This window comes from Passer domesticus, chromosome Z, assembly GCF_036417665.1.
Source record: "Passer domesticus isolate bPasDom1 chromosome Z, bPasDom1.hap1, whole genome shotgun sequence".
NCBI classification, from domain to species: Eukaryota; Metazoa; Chordata; class Aves; order Passeriformes; family Passeridae; genus Passer; species Passer domesticus.
The window spans coordinates 730,821-749,238 of NC_087512.1; the positions used below are offsets into that span (position 1 = coordinate 730,821).

Below are 18,418 nucleotides of genomic sequence, written 5' to 3' on the forward strand. Positions count from 1 at the left end.
ACAGGCGGAAACGAGGGTGCTGTGAGGGGTGCACAGGCAGGTGTGAGGGCAGAGCACAGGCAGATGTGAGGCTGTCCGTGCAGCTCCCAGATGACACAGAAGCGAGGACAGAGCAGAGGCAGAAGTGAGACTCTACGCACAGCTCCCAGATGACACAGAAGCGAGGGCAGCAGGGCTGAGGACTGAGGGCAGCAGGGCTGAGGGCAGCAGGGATGTGAGGGTAGCAGGGCAGCAGGGCTGAGGGCAGCAGGGCTGAGGGCAGCAGGGCTGAGGGCAGCAGGGCAGCAGGGCTGAGGGCAGCAGGGATGTGAGGGTAGCAGGGCAGCAGGGCTGAGGGCAGCAGGGCTGAGGGCAGCAGGGGTGTGAGGGCAGCAGGGCTGAGGGCAGCAGGGCTGAGGGCTGAGGGCAGCAGGGCTGAGGGCAGCAGGGCTGAGGGCAGCAGGGCAGCAGGGGTGTGAGGGCAGCAGGGCTGAGGGCAGCAGGGCTGAGGGCTGAGGGCAGCAGGGCTGAGGGCAGCAGGGCTGAGGGCTGAGGGCAGCAGGGCTGAGGGCAGCAGGGGTGTGAGGGCAGCAGGGCTGAGGGCAGCAGGGCTGAGGGCTGAGGGCAGCAGGGCTGAGGGCAGCAGGGGTGTGAGGGCAGCAGGGCTGAGGGCAGCAGGGCTGAGGGCTGAGGGCAGCAGGGCTGAGGGCAGCAGGGCTGAGGGCAGCAGGGGTGTGAGGGCAGCAGGGCTGAGGGCAGCAGGGCTGAGGGCAGCAGGGCAGCAGGGCTGAGGGCAGCAGGGCTGAGGGCAGCAGGGGTGTGAGGGCAGCAGGGCTGAGGGCAGCAGGGCTGAGGGCAGCAGGGGTGTGAGGGCAGCAGGGGTGTGAGGGCAGCAGGGCAGCAGGGCTGAGGGCAGCAGGGCAGCAGGGCTGAGGGCAGCAGGGCAGCAGGGGTGTGAGGGCAGGCTCCTTACAGTAGTGTCCGGGGTGCATGGGCGGGTGGTGCTGCAGGTGGCCGTTCTGGTGGTGTGGGATGCTGGGCGTGTAGGCGGCCGTCCGGCTCCCCGTCCAGCTGGTGGTACTGTCTGCAAAGACAAACCCGCCTGAGGCAGCCTCCCACGTCCCCCTGCTGGTCCTCTCCTGCTCCTGGGCACTTGGAAACCGGGCTGAGGAAGCTGAGAGGCGCAGGTGTGAACGGATGGATACTCACTGTGGTGGTAAGTGGCTGGCTGGGCTGTGAACCCATTCTGCTGAGCTCCTGGCTGGGGCCCTGAAGCAATCTGTAAGAGTCCATCACTATGGCTACCTGTCAATATACTGGGAGGTTGACCTGGTAAAAGAACACACTACCTATTCATGAGCGTTCCAAAATGTTGATTAAGAAGAGCTCAGCACTGCTGGGTAGGAGAACACACCCCGCTAAGGGCACTGCAACACACAGCTGCCACAGGCTTGGTTTCAGCACTTCTCTTCCACCCTCCAGGAAACGTGAGGCAAAATGCTCTGCATCAGGTAACTCTGACACCCTTAACGTTGTTCAGGAGCAGGAGAATGCAGAGAACTCTGTTTATGGCCCATGTCTTTGTCCTGGTCAAGCTCATCCTTCAGGGTGAAGGGGAGACGTCTCATCTTTTACAGGGTAACAGGGCTGGAATGGCTCAGTGTGAACCCAAACAGGCCAGCAGCAGGTCCAGCGAGCTGCTTGCTTTCACCACGTTTTACCTACTGCTCCTAAGGAGGACACTCACTCACACTTACGCTCCTCCAAAACGTTCTGGGCAGTGTTTCATTTTGATAAACACTGCTTCAATAAAGCTGCACACAACACTGCCCTCAGAAAGGCCCTGTGTTTTTTTTTCCCTCCTCTTAAATAAATATGTCAAGAATTATCTAAGATTAAAACTACAGATATTTCAGAACAGGTTAACAGAATCTGACTGCAAAAGGCTTCAGTTCAGCCATTAACACTAAACTTATGAACACTTTCACAACTACACTTGCACTCTCAAACTGGTGTGGCCAGCACACTTTAACACATTGAGAACTTGCAGTAAAACACAAAAATCAGGTTTTTTTTCACATCCACTTGCCTCCAACAATTATGGCACTGATGAGAAAAGGTTACTGACTATAAACTGTGGTGCAAAGGCAGTACAATTAACTACCCACACCCTTTTCATCTCTGCTGGAGACAAATAAAGACATAGTGATGTTACCAAGATCAGTACTTTTAGCCAAAATTTCATCAGCTAAAATCAATGAGCACTAAAACACCGTGTCACCAGAACTCAGGTCTGGTAATGAGATCAGCAGTGCTCACACACCTCTGTGTGAAACCTCCCCAAACTGGGGATGCTCTGAGTGCCTTGCTGTCCTGCTGCACCGAAGGGTGGCTCTGGTGCTGGACACCAAACTCTTCCACTTGCACCAGACACACAGAAAAGCATCAAAACCTTTGTGGCAGCACTCCAACAAACTACGGAAATATTAACTGGGGCTGCCATTATAAATCATAAATATTAACTGGGGCTGCCATTATAAATCATAAATATTAACTGGGGCTGCCATTATAAATTATAAGTGTTAACTGGGGCTGCCATTATAAATTATAAATATTAACTGGGGCTGCATTCTGGCAGCACAGCAGCCACTACAAAAGCAGAGGTGTTAAACTGGAACACCAAGGAGCTGCCTGAAGATCCCCTGGTACTGCCACCTCACAGCACAGCACTTGCTGCTCTGCGTGCTGCTCAACAAAACAATGAAACTGTGATTTCCAGGGCAAGGACAGAGTGACAGCCGCAGTGCTCTGCCAGGGGTGAGCTGCTGTGACCCGTGTCCCAGGCAGCACGGGTGGGACAGGAAGGTCACAGCTCTCCAGGCAGCCCTGGTGGCACACAGGGAGCAGGGCAGCAGCAGGGAGCAGCCGGCAGGCCCACCCAGCCCCCGGCAGCCCGGGACCTTACTTGTGGAGGCCACGGGAATGTTGGGGAAGTTGGTGGTGCTGGTGGTGCTGGCCTCGGCGGGCGGCAGCAGCGCCGGCGCGCTGTAGGGCTCCGAGGAGGCGCGGTTGCTGGGCGGGTGCTGGATGGTCTGCACCGAGTGGCCCTCGGCCGACGACAGCGACGGCTGCCCCTCGTAGTCGTGCACGTACTCGTCCTTCACCAGCATGCTGGAGGGAGCTGGGGGACAGCGCGGGTCACACAGGGCACAGAGCACAGTCACACACACAGCCTGGGGCACACAGGGCACAGGGAACAGGCACACACAGCACGGGTCACACAGGGCACAGGGAACGGGGACACACAGCGCGGGTCACACAGGGCACAGGGAACGGGGACACACAGCACGGGTCACACAGGGCACAGAGCACAGTCACACACACAGCACGGGTCACACAGGGCACAGGGAACGGGGACACACAGCACGGGTCACACACACACAGCACGGGTCACACATGGCACAGGGAACAGTCACACACACAGCCTGGGGCACACAGGGCACAGGGAACAGGCACACACAGCACGGGTCACACACAGCACGGGTCACACATGGCACAGGGCATACACAGCAAGAGTCCCACAGGGCACAGAGCACGGGCACACACACACACACAGGGCACACACAGGGCACACACAGAGCAGCAGCAGCTCTGGGCCCTGCACCCACAGGAGCTGCTGGCCCCGCTCGCTGCCCCTGGAGCAGCAGCCCAGCCCCAGTGCAGGAGCCCCTGCTCCCCAGCCCAGCTCTGCACACACACAGCACAAGGGAAAATTGTATTTCCTTCAGGCAGCCGGGCCTGTGCCCAGGCAGCAGCTAACCAGCCAACTCCAGGAACACAAACAGGGCACACACACAGAGCTCCCACGAAAAACACACATCTGTGAACACGGCACGTACACTCCATGCATCCCTGGGGTAATCTTAGGCAACTCCCATTCAAACTGAGCAGAGAATCAAATCAACATTCAAACACCACAGGAAACAATTCTACATTCAGCAGCGTAGCCAGTAATTCAAACTATTCCACACGCAGCACTAGGGAATTGCCACCGCCACTACAACAATTTATTTCCATGCTTGCCACTGACTCCTACACACATCACCTCCCGTGCTCCTTTTTGAAGCAGACTAAATATGCCAAGACCAGGAGCAGGACAAGGGAATGCTTATGATGTATTTAGCTGCTGGTGCTAAATAATGAAATAATTTAACAGTGGAAAATTCAGCTCTGGTTCTGTACAGAAGGACAATTTTTCAGAAGACAGGTGACAATGCAAATCAGCAGAGATGAGCACCTTCATTACAACTTGTCAAGTTAAGTTTGTTGGGATGTTTGGTGGGGTTTTTCCCAGTTCATTTTTGCTTGGATACTTTTAATAATGTGCTAAAATCACTGGATCACACAAATTTCTTCCTCCATGAATTTCCTCTGGGAGGAGAATAAAACAGGCTTTGAAATAAAGCAGTCACCAGCAGTGGAATCTCAGATTTCTGATTAATGCTCATGCGAGATTTCATGTCCAATTTCTCTCAAGCTTCAGGGAAAGCACGGATATCAGACTCCTTCATCCAACTGCAGAATTAATTACAGAATTTCCATTCTTTCCTTCTTACTAAATCACATTTAGTGTGCCCAATCCAATTAATTAGCATATCATACAGGTGCACGCAGCTTTGGGTGCCTTTTTTCACTACCCAGCAGCACTCAGCGTGGGATTTTTGGTTTTGGGTTGGGTTTCACAGGGGGAAGCAATGAACGCAGGGTGCAGCTCGAGCCTGGCTGAGGGATTTGTGGATCCTTGCCCCAGACACGTTCTGAGGAGGTTTTTGGGAGGCAGAGGGACAAAAGCAGCCCGTGCCCACAGGACACAGCACAAACACAGCCACTCACCTGAGCTCTGCAGCGTCAGTCCCGAGAGATCTGTGCAGGGAGAAAAGGGGGCACAGAAATGATTCAGAGATCTCACAACACAATTTACCAGCCCTTAAAAGCCAGCACTGCAGACTGTGCTCATTGCACCACAGACCAGCCCTCTGCTCACTGCTCCCAGGGTGCACAACAAGAGCTAACCCAGAGAAAGGCTGAAACAGCAGCCACAAACTCGCCCTTCACATCTGGACAAGGGCAGCACAGTAAAATGCACTGAGAAACCCAAGAGCAACTTAAAACCAGACCATTAAAAGTGAAATGTTTCTGAGTGGGGCAGTGCTTCCCACAGCCACCCCCAGGGCTGCACTGTGACCCTCAGTGTGGCACTCACCGATGCCAGGCGATACGACGCGCTCATAATGGTACGGGTTTACACACACACTGTCACACTTTAAGTCAAAGGCATACTGACAGTATTTAACGTGCTTGAGTTCATTTTTGTGAAGATCGGGCCACCTCCAGAGCCGGGCGTAGATGACGTGGGGGAATCCCTTGCGGCCAGCCACCTGCAAAGCCAGACACAGAGCTGGTGGGGAGCAGCCAGGAGCACACGGGGAGGGCACCAACAGCACTGCGCCCTCCCTCCACCACCAAAATGCATCTTAAAAAAGGCTCCTGCACGCCTTCCGTGCCCCGCAGAAACAAGTTTCTGTCAGGGTTCTGCCACAGTTCAGTCAATGCTGTGATTCTTAGGTAAGAAATGCTGGGTACAAAATGGCAGAAGCAGAACTTGTGCTCCAGGTATGGTCACCTTCCCCACCCTGGATGTGAAGGGGCTTTGCCCCAGAAGAAGAGGAACGTGGTGCTAAGATAGGAATTCACCATCAGGAATTTACAAGCAGAAGAATGCCAATCCATTAATATAAATAAATAAATAGATAATTTGAAAATGCCTCTAGGGTAGGCATTTTTAAATTATTTTATTTAATTTTTAAATTATTTATTTAATACAAATAAATAAAGAAATAATTTAAAAATGCCTCTAGGGTAGGCATTTGAAAATTATTTTATTTAATTTTTAAATTGTTTAAAATTAAAATTATTTATTTAATATAAATAAATAAAGAAATAATTTAAAAATGCCTCTAGAGTAGGCATTTTAAAATTATTTAATTTCTAAATTATTTAAATTTTAAATTATTTATTTAATAGAAATAAATAAAGAAATAATTTAAGAATGCCTCTAGAGTAGGCATTTAAAAATTATTTTATTTAATTTTTAAATTATTTAGATTTTAAATTATTTATTTAATATAAATAAATAAAGAAATAATTTAAAAATGCCTCTAGGGTAGGCATTTAAAAATTATTTTATTTAATTTTTTAAATTATTTAATTTTAAAATAATTTATTTAATAGAAATAAATAAAGAAATAATTTTAAAATGCATATAGGGTCGGCATTTTAAAATTATTTTATTTAATTTTTAAATAATTTAGATTTTAAATTATTTATTTAATAGAAATAAATAAAGAAATAATTTTAAAATGCCTCTAGGGTAGGCATTTAAAAATTATTTTATTTACTTTTTAAATAATTTAGATTTTAAATTATTTATTTAATAGAAATAAATAAAGAAATAATTTTAAAATGCCTCTAGGGTAGGCATTTTAAAATTATTTTATTTAATTTTTAAATTATTTAATTTTTAAATAATTTATTTAATATAAATAAATAAATAAATAAATAATTAAATAAATAAATAATTTGAAAATGCCTCTAGGGCAGACAGAGAGCTATCCAGCCACCAGGCCGTCTGCCCTGGGGGCAGGAGATGACAGCCCCAGCTGGACAGGGAGCGAGTCCCGACCAAGCCCGGCCAGTGCAGTGCCCAGGCAGGGAGCCCGGGGCTCAGTGCAGAGCAGCTCTGAGCTGGCCGGGCACACAGGGCTGAGCACACAGGGCTGAGCACACAGGGGCTGAGCACTGCCAGCACACAGGGGCTGAGCACACGCGCCTGCTGCTCCTCCTGCAGGCCACGGCAGCCGCTGCAGGCACGGCCGGGCAGGGACAGAGCCCCAGCGCTGCAGCAATGCAGCAGGAACCCGGGCAGCAATGCAGCAGGAACCCGTCTGCCACTGACCTGCAGCCTCCCGTCCAGCGTCCTCTGTATCGTAACACACTTGCTAGGGTGAGCTCCGTTTGTGGTTATAGCTGTAATCAGAGAATCCAATTCATCTTTTTTCTCCTTTAGCTTTTTAACTAAACTCTCAATTGCGCGCTTGGCGAAAGTTTCGCTCTCTCCGCCTTGTCGATGGCACATCAAGCTGTGAACAATGCTCAGACAAGCATCATTACTTGTTGGTGTGTTAGTAATAGACATATTGTCCATCTGTCACAGCTTTTTCTTTCAGATCAAAGGTCAGTTTTGGGGGCTGTTATGACTTTCAAGCTGATGAACAAGAGATGATCCAAGTTAAGTGTTAGATGTACTGTCTCTTGGTAAAACCTAGGAGGAAAAAATATCTACATTAGAATTGTTTTTAACAAATGGCAGGTCATGTTTCTAAGGAAGCCTGTGGCTTTTTTTCTTCTTTTATTTTCAAGCTAAGTGCAGGATATTAAAAGCACACGAAAGAACTGCATTGCTTGTCCCATGACAGCTAAAACATGCCTAAGGGGCGGCCTGCACAGTTTTAGATGTAAGATTTATTCTTCCCCTAGTAACAATATTTAAATAAAGGTTACCGTTTGCACGCACAGTACGTGCACACAGAAAGGCAGGGATCCTTAGATGAATCAGGAGAGCAATGATTTCCTGGGTTTCACTGGGTGGAAGCTGTAAACACGGGGTGGGAGTGCAGGGGTGCTGATGTGCACAAGCCCAGAGCAGCGAGGAGGCACCGGGGCACACCAGGATCACCTCGCCACCCAAAACTGTACCTAGCTGCTCTTCAATACCCATTGAGGTGACCCAGGATCACGTGTGTCTGCGGATATGAAAACCCCAGCATCTGTCTTTCCTGGATCAAGACAGAGGCACTCAGAAATCCCCTTCCCCCTGGTCTTCCTCAGGGAAGGAGCACGTGCTGCCAAAGAGCTGCTCCGGCTCTTCAGGCAACTCTGGCTTCATGCAGTCACCAGCCAAGGCATTTCCACGGGCTCTGCCTTCCCTAAAACACTGGCAACAAACACGCAGAAGGGATTTCACCACGTTCTCTGAGTAAGCTTAAAACACCAGCCTTTCTGAAAACCACCGTGTCATTCCTGACCGTGTGAATAAAATACATCTGATTTCAGAAGCCCAGGGAAAAACAAGCCTGTCACTTTATCTGAGGAGACCTGTTACTGCACTGGAATTTTCCATGTTATTAGAGGCACTGAAGTAGCAGCTATTTATTGGAAACAAATGTGTTGCACAAAAATAAGAGCGTGATGTTAATTTAGAAAGTTATGGCATCACACAGTGTGAACACACGGCTTCCCCCCTTGTAAAACGAATGCTGTTAGACAAATCCAGCACAATTTTAAAAGGAAACAGACTCTTCCTTATTTGATATTTTCTATAGTTTTAGCTGGAATACACCATGCTTTTATACACTTGAAAAAATTCACAGTGAAAATCCTGCCCCCTCCCTCCCATATTCCAGCCTTTTCTTCTTTTGTAAGGATGCTTCTGCACTTAATTTTTTCCCAAAGGAAAACAATTATCTCTAAATTTAAGCAGGATCACAGATTTTACCTAGCTATTAAAATTTCTCTCTCTGTGCTGGGTTTTTTTTTGTGCTTCAATTCAATAAGCCCCTTTCAGAAGTCAAGCTTAAACTGCCAGTCATTCTCTATGGCAACTCACACTAATCTGTAAAAGCCTGTCAGCTAAAACAGAACAGAACATCATTTTCCTTAAATACAGAACACCACCCCAGCTAGATATGCACAAGTAATCACAAATAAATGCCCTGATAAAGCTATTAGCTAAAGGAGCTTTAAATAAAGAGACGATTAAAATTAGACACGCAGCTTTATCTCCTACAGCCCTGAAACCATGAATGAGAATTTTGCTCGCTGGCTTTCGGAAGGTTCAGATCAAGCAAATGAGACCTTATTTAAAGGGAACGTGAGTCACCCCTCAGCTGCCCCACAACGGGAATTTCTGACTGCTCAGCCCCTCGGAAAGCCTGGTTCAGGGTGTGGGTGCTGCTGCTGCTGTGTGACCACGGGGCAGCGCAGGAGCCAGGGCAGGAGCTGTGTCAGAGCCAGAGCGGCGGGCACAGCGCTGCCACGCGCCTCTCCAGAAGCACCACGGTGTTCTGAGGGCAGGTCTGCACGCCCCACAAATGCAGTTCCTCACAAACAGCTCGAGGAGCCCATCCTCAGCTCAGTCACACGCTGGGGAGGTGTCTCGGCACCTCCTCACACGCTGTGCACAGAGAGAGGAGCCAGCACACAAAAAGGGAGAGCTACTGTACAGCACCAACAAGTGTTTCACAGAGCTACACACAAGGCCTGCCAACACTCAGGGTCAAGCGTTTTAAAGGTCTTTCCCAGCCTTAGCAAGTCCATGATTCTGCGCTACATAAAGTAATTTGTTTCATTAACTAAGAAGTAACGAGTAAATTACAAAAGAAGCACACAACAACTAGAGTTCCAGGTAACCTAAGCACCAGAACAAGAACTCCGAAGGGAGGTAAATCCCAAAGACAAAAGAAGTTCAGATTGACAGGTAATTACAACAGCCTTTCAAAGTTGTCTCTCGGAGAAGGATAACCAGCTGCTCCCTGCCTGCAGGCAGATGCAGACCTGAACAAACTCCGGCACTGCTCACGCTGCCTCCCCAGGGCAGCTCAGAAATGCAGCCCGTGCAATAAAACACAGGACACGGAGCAGCTGTGCAACGCTGGAAATGCAGCAGGGCTGGCACAGCCTCACTGCAAGGCCTGTGGCTGGCTCTGCCAGAAAGGGTTACCTGAACAACAGAGGGATCCCAAAAGGGCGAGCTGCCCTCCCAGCGCTGCCCTGCCGAGCTGGAATCACACACGGCTGCCTTAGCTGGAATCACACACGGCTGCCTTACCTACGGGAGAGAAGCTGCCAGGAGACTGCCCTCGCCCTACTTATACTTGTCTTGGGGGCAGGAATGCAAAACAGGCCCCGCGCTGACCCAGACTGGGCCACTGTTTTTGGATCCGCTGGGACACGCTCTCTCCAAACAGCGATTATCTTACTGCTGTGACCAGATAACGCAGACAAGGTCTCACACTCAGCATCCTCTGCACAAGCCCGGGAGGGCACTGCCTTCTGGGCAAGCGAGGTGCTCCTGATCAGCCAGAGAACACCAGGCGATGCACAAGAAGCAGATGAAGGGATAAACAGTGCATTTATGGAACAGAAATCCAGCATTCCACCTCGTGCCGCACCAGCAAGACAGCGCTACAGACTAGCACAGCCCAGGAACAAAGTGCCAAAAAACACGGCTTCCAAACACTCCCAGCAACTCTTCAGGCAGCAAATTAAGTATTAAGAGATAGGATCACTTGGACAGCCTCGCTTGAGGCCCTTGAGTCACTGAGGTATGTTTCAGTTTGAGTTCTACAGAACAACAGGCAGACACACACACACACAGAGCCTGAAGAAGGGGGCTTAGAAACAGAAAAAAGTCTTCCTGATTTTCATGGTTAGGAAAAAAAGCTCACGTGGATTTCACCTCCTTGCCTTTATGGAGGTGTTACTACAGCTGTACAGAAGCTCCTCTGAGGCACAAAGGGCAGGGGCTGCCAAAAGTCTCCAAAACTTTACTAAACCCCAGTCAAAGCACTCTAGTCATTCAGCCATGCAAATGTTTAAACTTAGCTGAAAAACCCCTTCATCCAAACAATTCCCATTTTCAACACTGTGATCCAGCTGAGCTCTGCCCTGGAGCTACTAACACAGACCCTTAAAAAACACTCACATCTTTCCTACATGCTAAAAGCAACCTTAGAGTAACACTCTCACCGCTGAGAAGCAGTTTCCCTTCCCCCTCGCCCCCCACGGAAGCCACACGTGGCAATCTGGGGCAAACCACCAAGCCTAGGGCAGCCAGCAGCAGCCGCAGCGGGCAGGGAGCTGGAGTAGGGACAGAGCCCAGGGGAACCTGGCACCCAGCAGGCACAGCAGGAGCTGGAGTAGGGACAGAGCCCAGGGGAACCCGGCACACAGCAGGCACAGCGGGAGCTGGAGTAGGGACACAGCCCAGGGGAACCAAACCTGGCACCCAGCAGGCACAGCGGGAGCTGGAGTAGGGACAGAGCCCAGGGGAACCCGGCACCCAGCAGGCACAGCGGGAGCTGGAGTAGGGACAGAGCCCAGGGGAACCAAACCTGGCACCCAGCAGCCGCAGAGCCCCGCACGCACAGTGGGGCCTGGCCAGCGCCGCTGCACCATCAAGGTCACCAAGGGGCTCGCTCTGAAAAGGCAGCAGCACAAACCCCACGGGCACTGCCCCCTCCAGCCCACCTCATGTGCCTCATTCCTCCACTTCCCGCAGCAAACCAGGGATTTCACAAACGTGGGGACACTCGGGAGCCTTCGCTGCTCACAGGGAAATTTACGTGAGGAGTAGTGTGACCTAACACTTGTTTGTAAGAGCCAGGCTGCTGAATGCTGTGCTTAAGAAAAAAATAATAAAAAATAAAATAGCACAACTGGAAAAACAGCTCCTGCAGGGGTCAGGGCAGCAGTGGCCCTCTGTAAAGGTGTGCTGGAGAGGGGGAAGCAGTGCTGGCACAGGCGCATGCAGGGTGCTGGCAGGAAGGCTGATGAACACACCAGGGCAGCACACTGCATCCACCACGGACCTGAGACTGCCACTGCTGAGTAAGAAATGCACACACTCCCAGAAGGCTGCTGGCACACAGCCTGGTCTTTACTTTGGATCCTCTTTTATACTTTGTTCCCATACAGAGAGACCTGGCTGGTCAATTAATCAATACATTTCACCTGACTGGCTAATTAACAAAACACCTTCCTCATTAACAATCTTTGAGAAAAACAATGAAACAGAGAGTAGGAAAACATCACCTGCAGGTTATTTATGACAATAAGCTATCATTATTTATCTTCAGCTCCCTAAAAGTCTCTCAGACTGATTCTGGTAAACCTTATCTCGTTTTTTCCCTCTGTGACCAGGGTGTCACACCCACAGAGCCCGAGTGCACCTCGTGATGGAAATCCAGCCAGCCTGTGGAGTCAGAATCAGAGAAGAAAGGGTTCTGCACATGCTGCTGTGGCACGCCTGGGGCTCAGGAAGGCCGTGAGCAGCGAGGCAGAGAGGGAACTGCCTTTCTGCACAAACTAACCCTCAGCCCAGCACTAAATCCGGGCAGGGGCTGGTGTCACCAGCAGGGACGGGCAATGTGACGGATGTGACACCAGCCCGCGTGTCCCACGGCGTTCCCCGGGTGAATTCCTGCCCTCAGTACAAATGTGGCAGGCCTGGGGCACGGTCCCATGCCCAGGCTGCCAAGGGCCTGAGCGCTGCAGGTCTGAGCCTCGCCTGCAGGGAACGCCGCTGCCATGGGCCCAAGAGAACACCTTCCACCAGGGCAAGGAAACAAAGCCACGCACGCCAAACAAAGCCAGGAGGACAGCGCGAGCCTGGCCGTGCCAGAGGGAAGGATGTGGGGGATGCAGCTCTGGGGGGTGAGCAGGGAAATGAACTAATGCACAACACACCTGAAAGAACGAAACTGCACCTCCGAGCTGCGACCACAAAGCAATTTCTGGGAAAGTGTATCTAAGGAAAAAGAAGAATTGCTTCCTCCAAGCCGCCAGCGATGCTCTGGGAGCGTGATTCATGAGTAACAGCCAGATCTCCAGCTTTCTGATCCCAGGCAGTAACGCGACACTAACGAACCGGCTAATTAGAATAGCGTGCAAATTGACGTCCTGCTAGAACATTTCACACCAGAAAGGCTCCTGCATCAGCTGCTGCCTCCAGAATTAGACAAACACAGAGATGCCAGGAATACACTCGATGGCTTTTAACCACCACCACATTGCTCTGGAGTTTTCCTGTTTAATAATGCAAGGGCAGAAGTTTCATGATAAACACGATAGAGGAAAATCCATAAATCAATAAAACAAAAAGGAGCTTGTGATTTGATGAAGATATGAGTAAGTGATTAAAGTGCAGATACTTTCCAGCACATCAGATTATTATCTACTTGCCCCACGGGTGAACAGCAGCAAAATGCTTGCTTCCAAACCTTCCCTCTGAGGCACGGGAAAAGCTAACCCTGCACCAACGACGTGACTGCACCACGAGTTCTAAACCCCAGGAATTCTACACACTTCTTTGGGCTTTCTGATTTCCACTTTTTGAGAAAGCACACAGCTGAAAAACAACTCCTCCTTTCAGTACAAACCTCTGCGTGGTCAGAGCAGGGAGATCCGCACACCGCAGCACATGACCTCCTGTGCCACTGGAGCCACACAGGGAAAGTCCGTGTGCCACCCTGCACAGGGACACAGCTCAGCCTGGGGACAGTCCCGTGTGCCACCCTGCACAGGGACACAGCTCACTGGGGACAGTCCCTGTGCCACCCTGCACAGGGACACAGCTCACTGGGGACAGTCCCGTGTGCCACCCTGCACAGGGACACAGCCCTGGGGACAGTCCCGTGTGCCACCCTGCACAGGGACACAGCTCAGCCTGGGGACAGTCCCGTGTGCCACCCTGCACAGGGACACAGCCCTGGGGACAGTCCCGTGTGCCACCCTGCACAGGGACACAGCTCAGCCTGGGGACAGTCCCGTGTGCCACCCTGCACAGGGACACAGCTCACTGGGGACAGTCCGTGTGCCACCCTGCACAGGGACACAGCTCAGCCTGGGGACAGTCCGTGTGCCACCCTGCACAGGGACACAGCCCTGGGGACAGTCCGTGTGCCACCCTGCACAGGGACACAGCTCAGCCTGGGGACAGTCCCGTGTGCCACCCTGCAGAGGGACACAGCTCGCTGGGGACAGTCCGTGTGCCACCCTGCACAGGGACACAGCCCTGGAGACAGTCCGTGTGCCACCCTGCACAGGGACACAGCCCTGGGGACAGTCCGTGTGCCACCCTGCACAGGGACACAGCCCTGGGGACAGTCCGTGTGCCACCCTGCACAGGGACACAGCTCAGTGGGGACAGTCCCGCGTGCCACCCTGCACAGGGACACAGCTCAGCCTGGGGACAGTCCCGTGTGCCACCCTGCACAGGGACACAGCTCAGCCTGGGGACAGTCCGTGTGCCACCCTGCACAGGGACACAGCCCTGGAGACAGTCCGTGTGCCACCCTGCACAGGGACACAGCCCTGGGGACAGTCCGTGTGCCACCCTGCACAGGGACACAGCCCTGGGGACAGTCCCGTGTGCCACCCTGCCCAGGGACACAGCCCTGGGGACAGTCCCGTGTGCCACCCTGCACAGGGACACAGCCCTGGGGACAGTCCCTGTGCCACCCTGCACAGGGACACAGCCCTGGGGACAGTCCGTGTGCCACCCTGCACAGGGACACAGCTCAGTGGGGACAGTCCCTGTGCCACCCTGCACAGGGACACAGCCCTGGGGACAGTCCCTGTGCCACCCTGCACAGGGACACAGCTCAGTGGGGACAGTCCCTGTGCCACCCTGCACAGGGACACAGCCCTGGGGACAGTCCCTGTGCCACCCTGCACAGAGACACAGCCCTGGGGACAGTCCGTGTGCCACCCTGCACAGGGACACAGCCCTGGGGACAGTCCCGTGTGCCACCCTGCACAGGGACACAGCCCTGGGGACAGTCCCGTGTGCCACCCTGCACAGGGACACAGCTCAGTGGGGACAGTCCATGTGCCACCCTGCACAGGGACACAGCTCAGTGGGGACAGTCCATGTGCCACCCTGCACAGGGACACAGCTCAGCCTGGGGACAGTCCCTGTGCCACCCTGCACAGGGACACAGCCCTGGGGACAGTCCCGTGTGCCACCCTGCACAGGGACACAGCTCAGCCTGGGGACAGTCCGTGTGCCACCCTGCACAGGGACACAGCCCTGGGGACAGTCCGTGTGCCACCCTGCACAGGGACACAGCCCTGGGGACAGTCCGTGTGCCACCCTGCACAGGGACACAGCCCTGGGGACAGTCCGTGTGCCACCCTGCACAGGGACACAGCTCAGTGGGGACAGTCCGTGTGCCACCCTGCACAGGGACACAGCTCGCTGGGGACAGTCCGTGTGCCACCCTGCACAGGGACACAGCTCAGCCTGGGGACAGTCCGTGTGCCACCCTGCACAGGGACACAGCTCAGTGGGGACAGTCCGTGTGCCACCCTGCACAGGGACACAGCTCGCTGGGGACAGTCCCGTGTGCCACCCTGCACAGGGACACAGCTCGCTGGGGACAGTCCCTGTGCCACCCTGCACAGGGACACAGCTCAGCCTGGGGACAGTCCCGTGTGCCACCCTGCACAGGGACACAGCCCTGGGGACAGTCCGTGTGCCACCCTGCACAGGGACACAGCCCTGGGGACAGTCCGTGTGCCACCCTGCACAGGGACACAGCTCAGCCTGGGGACAGTCCGTGTGCCACCCTGCACAGGGACACAGCTCAGCCTGGGGACAGTCCCTGTGCCACCCTGCACAGGGACACAGCTCAGTGGGGACAGTCCGTGTGCCACCCTGCACAGGGACACAGCTCAGTGGGGACAGTCCCTGTGCCACCCTGCACAGGGACACAGCTCAGTGGGGACAGTCCGTGTGCCACCCTGCACAGGGACACAGCTCAGTGGGGACAGTCCGTGTGCCACCCTGCACAGGGACACAGCTCAGCCTGGGGACAGTCCCTGTGCCACCCTGCACAGGGACACAGCTCAGCCCTGGGGACAGTCCGTGTGCCACCCTGCACAGGGACACAGCTCAGCCTGGGGACAGTCCGTGTGCCACCCTGCACAGGGACACAACTCAGCCTGGGGACAGTCCGTGTGCCACCCTGCACAGGGACACAGCTCAGCCTGGGGACAGTCCGTGTGCCACCCTGCACAGGGACACAGCTCAGTGGGGACAGTCCGTGTGCCACCCTGCACAGGGACACAGCTCACTGGGGACAGTCCCTGTGCCACCCTGCACAGGGACACAGCCCTGGGGACAGTCCGTGTGCCACCCTGCACAGGGACACAGCCCTGGGGACAGTCCATGTGCCACCCTGCACAGGGACACAGCCCTGGAGACAGTCCGTGTGCCACCCTGCACAGGGACACAGCTCAGCCTGGGGACAGTCCCTGTGCCACCCTGCACAGGGACACAGCCCTGGGGACAGTCCCTGTGCCACCCTGCACAGGGACACCACTCAGCCTGGGGACAGTCCGTGTGCCACCCTGCACAGGGACACAGCCCTGGGGACAGTCCCTGTGCCACCCTGCACAGGGACACAGCTCACTGGGGACAGTCCGTGTGCCACCCTGCACAGGGACACAGCTCAGCCTGGGGACAGTCCCGTGTGCCACCCTGCACAGGGACACAGCCCTGGGGACAGTCCGTGTGCCACCCTGCACAGGGACACAACTCAGCCTGGGGACAGTCCGTGTGCCACCCTGCACAGGGACACAGCTCAGCCTGGGGACAGTCCCTGTGCCACCCTGCACAGGGACACAGCCCTGGGGACAGTCCGTGTGCCACCCTGCACAGGGACACAGCTCACTGGGGACAGTCCCTGTGCCACCCTGCACAGGGACACAGCCCTGGGGACAGTCCGTGTGCCACCCTGCACAGGGACACAGCCCTGGGGACAGTCCCTGTGCCACCCTGCACAGGGACACAGCTCAGCCTGGGGACAGTCCCTGTGCCACCCTGCACAGGGACACAGCTCAGTGGGGACAGTCCGTGTGCCACCCTGCACAGGGACACAGCTCAGTGGGGACAGTCCCTGTGCCACCCTGCACAGGGACACAGCCCTGGGGACAGTCCGTGTGCCACCCTGCACAGGGACACAGCTCAGCCCTGGGGACAGTCCCGCGTGCCACCCTGCACAGGGACACAGCTCAGCCTGGGGACAGTCCGTGTGCCACCCTGCACAGGGACACAGCTCAGCCTGGGGACAGTCCCGTGTGCCACCCTGCACAGGGACACAGCTCAGTGGGGACAGTCCCTGTGCCACCCTGCACAGGGACACAGCTCAGTGGGGACAGTCCATGTGCCACCCTGCACAGGGACACAGCTCAGTGGGGACAGTCCATGTGCCACCCTGCACAGGGACACAGCTCAGTGGGGACAGTCCATGTGCCACCCTGCACAGGGACACAGCTCAGCCTGGGGACAGTCCCGTGTGCCACCCTGCACAGGGACACAGCCCTGGGGACAGTCCGTGTGCCACCCTGCACAGGGACACAGCTCAGTGGGGACAGTCCGTGTGCCACCCTGCACAGGGACACAGCTCACTGGGGACAGTCCGTGTGCCACCCTGCACAGGGACACAGCCCTGGGGACAGTCCGTGTGCCACCCTGCACAGGGACACAGCTCAGCCTGGGGACAGTCCCTGTGCCACCCTGCACAGGGACACAGCTCAGCCTGGGGACAGTCCGTGTGCCACCCTGCACAGGGACACAGCCCTGGGGACAGTCCCTGTGCCACCCTGCACAGGGAAACAGCTCAGCCTGGGGACAGTCCCGTGTGCCACCCTGCACAGGGACACAGCCCTGGGGACAGTCCCTGTGCCACCCTGCACAGGGACACAGCTCAGCCTGGGGACAGTCCCGTGTGCCACCCTGCACAGGGACACAGCCCTGGGGACAGTCCCTGTGCCACCCTGCACAGGGAAACAGCTCAGCCTGGGGACAGTCCCGTGTGCCACCCTGCACAGGGACACAGCCCTGGGGACAGTCCCTGTGCCACCCTGCACAGGGACACAGCTCAGCCTGGGGACAGTCCGTGTGCCACCCTGCACAGGGACACAGCCCTGGGGACAGTCCGTGTGCCACCCTGCACAGGGACACAGCTCAGCCTGGGGACAGTCCGTGTGCCACCCTGCACAGGGACACAGCTCAGCCTGGGGACAGTCCGTGTGCCACCCTGCACAGGGACACAGCTCAGTGGGGACAGTCCGTGTGCCACCCTGCACAGGGACACAGCTCAGCCTGGGGACAGTCCATGTGCCACCCTGCACAGGGACACAGCTCAGTGGGGACAGTCCGTGTGCCACCCTGCACAGGGACACAGCTCAGCCTGGGGACAGTCCCGTGTGCCACCCTGCACAGGGACACAGCTCAGCCTGGGGACAGTCCGTGTGCCACCCTGCACAGGGACACAGCTCAGCCTGGGGACAGTCCGTGTGCCACCCTGCACAGGGACACAGCTCACTGGGGACAGTCCGTGTGCCACCCTGCACAGGGACACAGCCCTGGGGACAGTCCGTGTGCCACCCTGCACAGGGACACAGCTCAGCCTGGGGACAGTCCGTGTGCCACCCTGCACAGGGACACAGCTCACTGGGGACAGTCCGTGTGCCACCCTGCACAGGGACACAGCCCTGGGGACAGTCCGTGTGCCACCCTGCACAGGGACACAGC

General features: G+C 54.8%; 1 protein-coding gene across 4 annotated transcripts in view; it reads right to left on the reverse strand.

Moving 5' to 3' along the window:
* Positions 1 to 18,418, reverse strand: part of SMAD4 (SMAD family member 4) — a 38,906-nt gene that overhangs the window by 13,632 nt on the left and 6,856 nt on the right. Inside the window, exons 1-7 of one of the 4 annotated variants that reach the window (XM_064402900.1) lie at positions 11,659 to 13,253; positions 6,995 to 7,360; positions 5,243 to 5,417; positions 4,873 to 4,902; positions 2,945 to 3,160; positions 1,189 to 1,308; positions 953 to 1,063 (exon numbers count right to left, since the gene is read on the reverse strand). In XM_064402900.1, the coding sequence (XP_064258970.1) occupies positions 953 to 1,063; positions 1,189 to 1,308; positions 2,945 to 3,160; positions 4,873 to 4,902; positions 5,243 to 5,417; positions 6,995 to 7,243 (901 nt within the window). In that variant the 5' untranslated portion in view covers positions 7,244 to 7,360; positions 11,659 to 13,253. Of the gene's footprint in view, positions 1 to 952; positions 1,064 to 1,188; positions 1,309 to 2,944; positions 3,161 to 4,872; positions 4,903 to 5,242; positions 5,418 to 6,994; positions 7,577 to 11,658; positions 13,254 to 18,418 lie in introns of those variants that run through there. The other 3 variants (XM_064402898.1, XM_064402899.1, XM_064402901.1) reach the window with 3 other exon arrangements.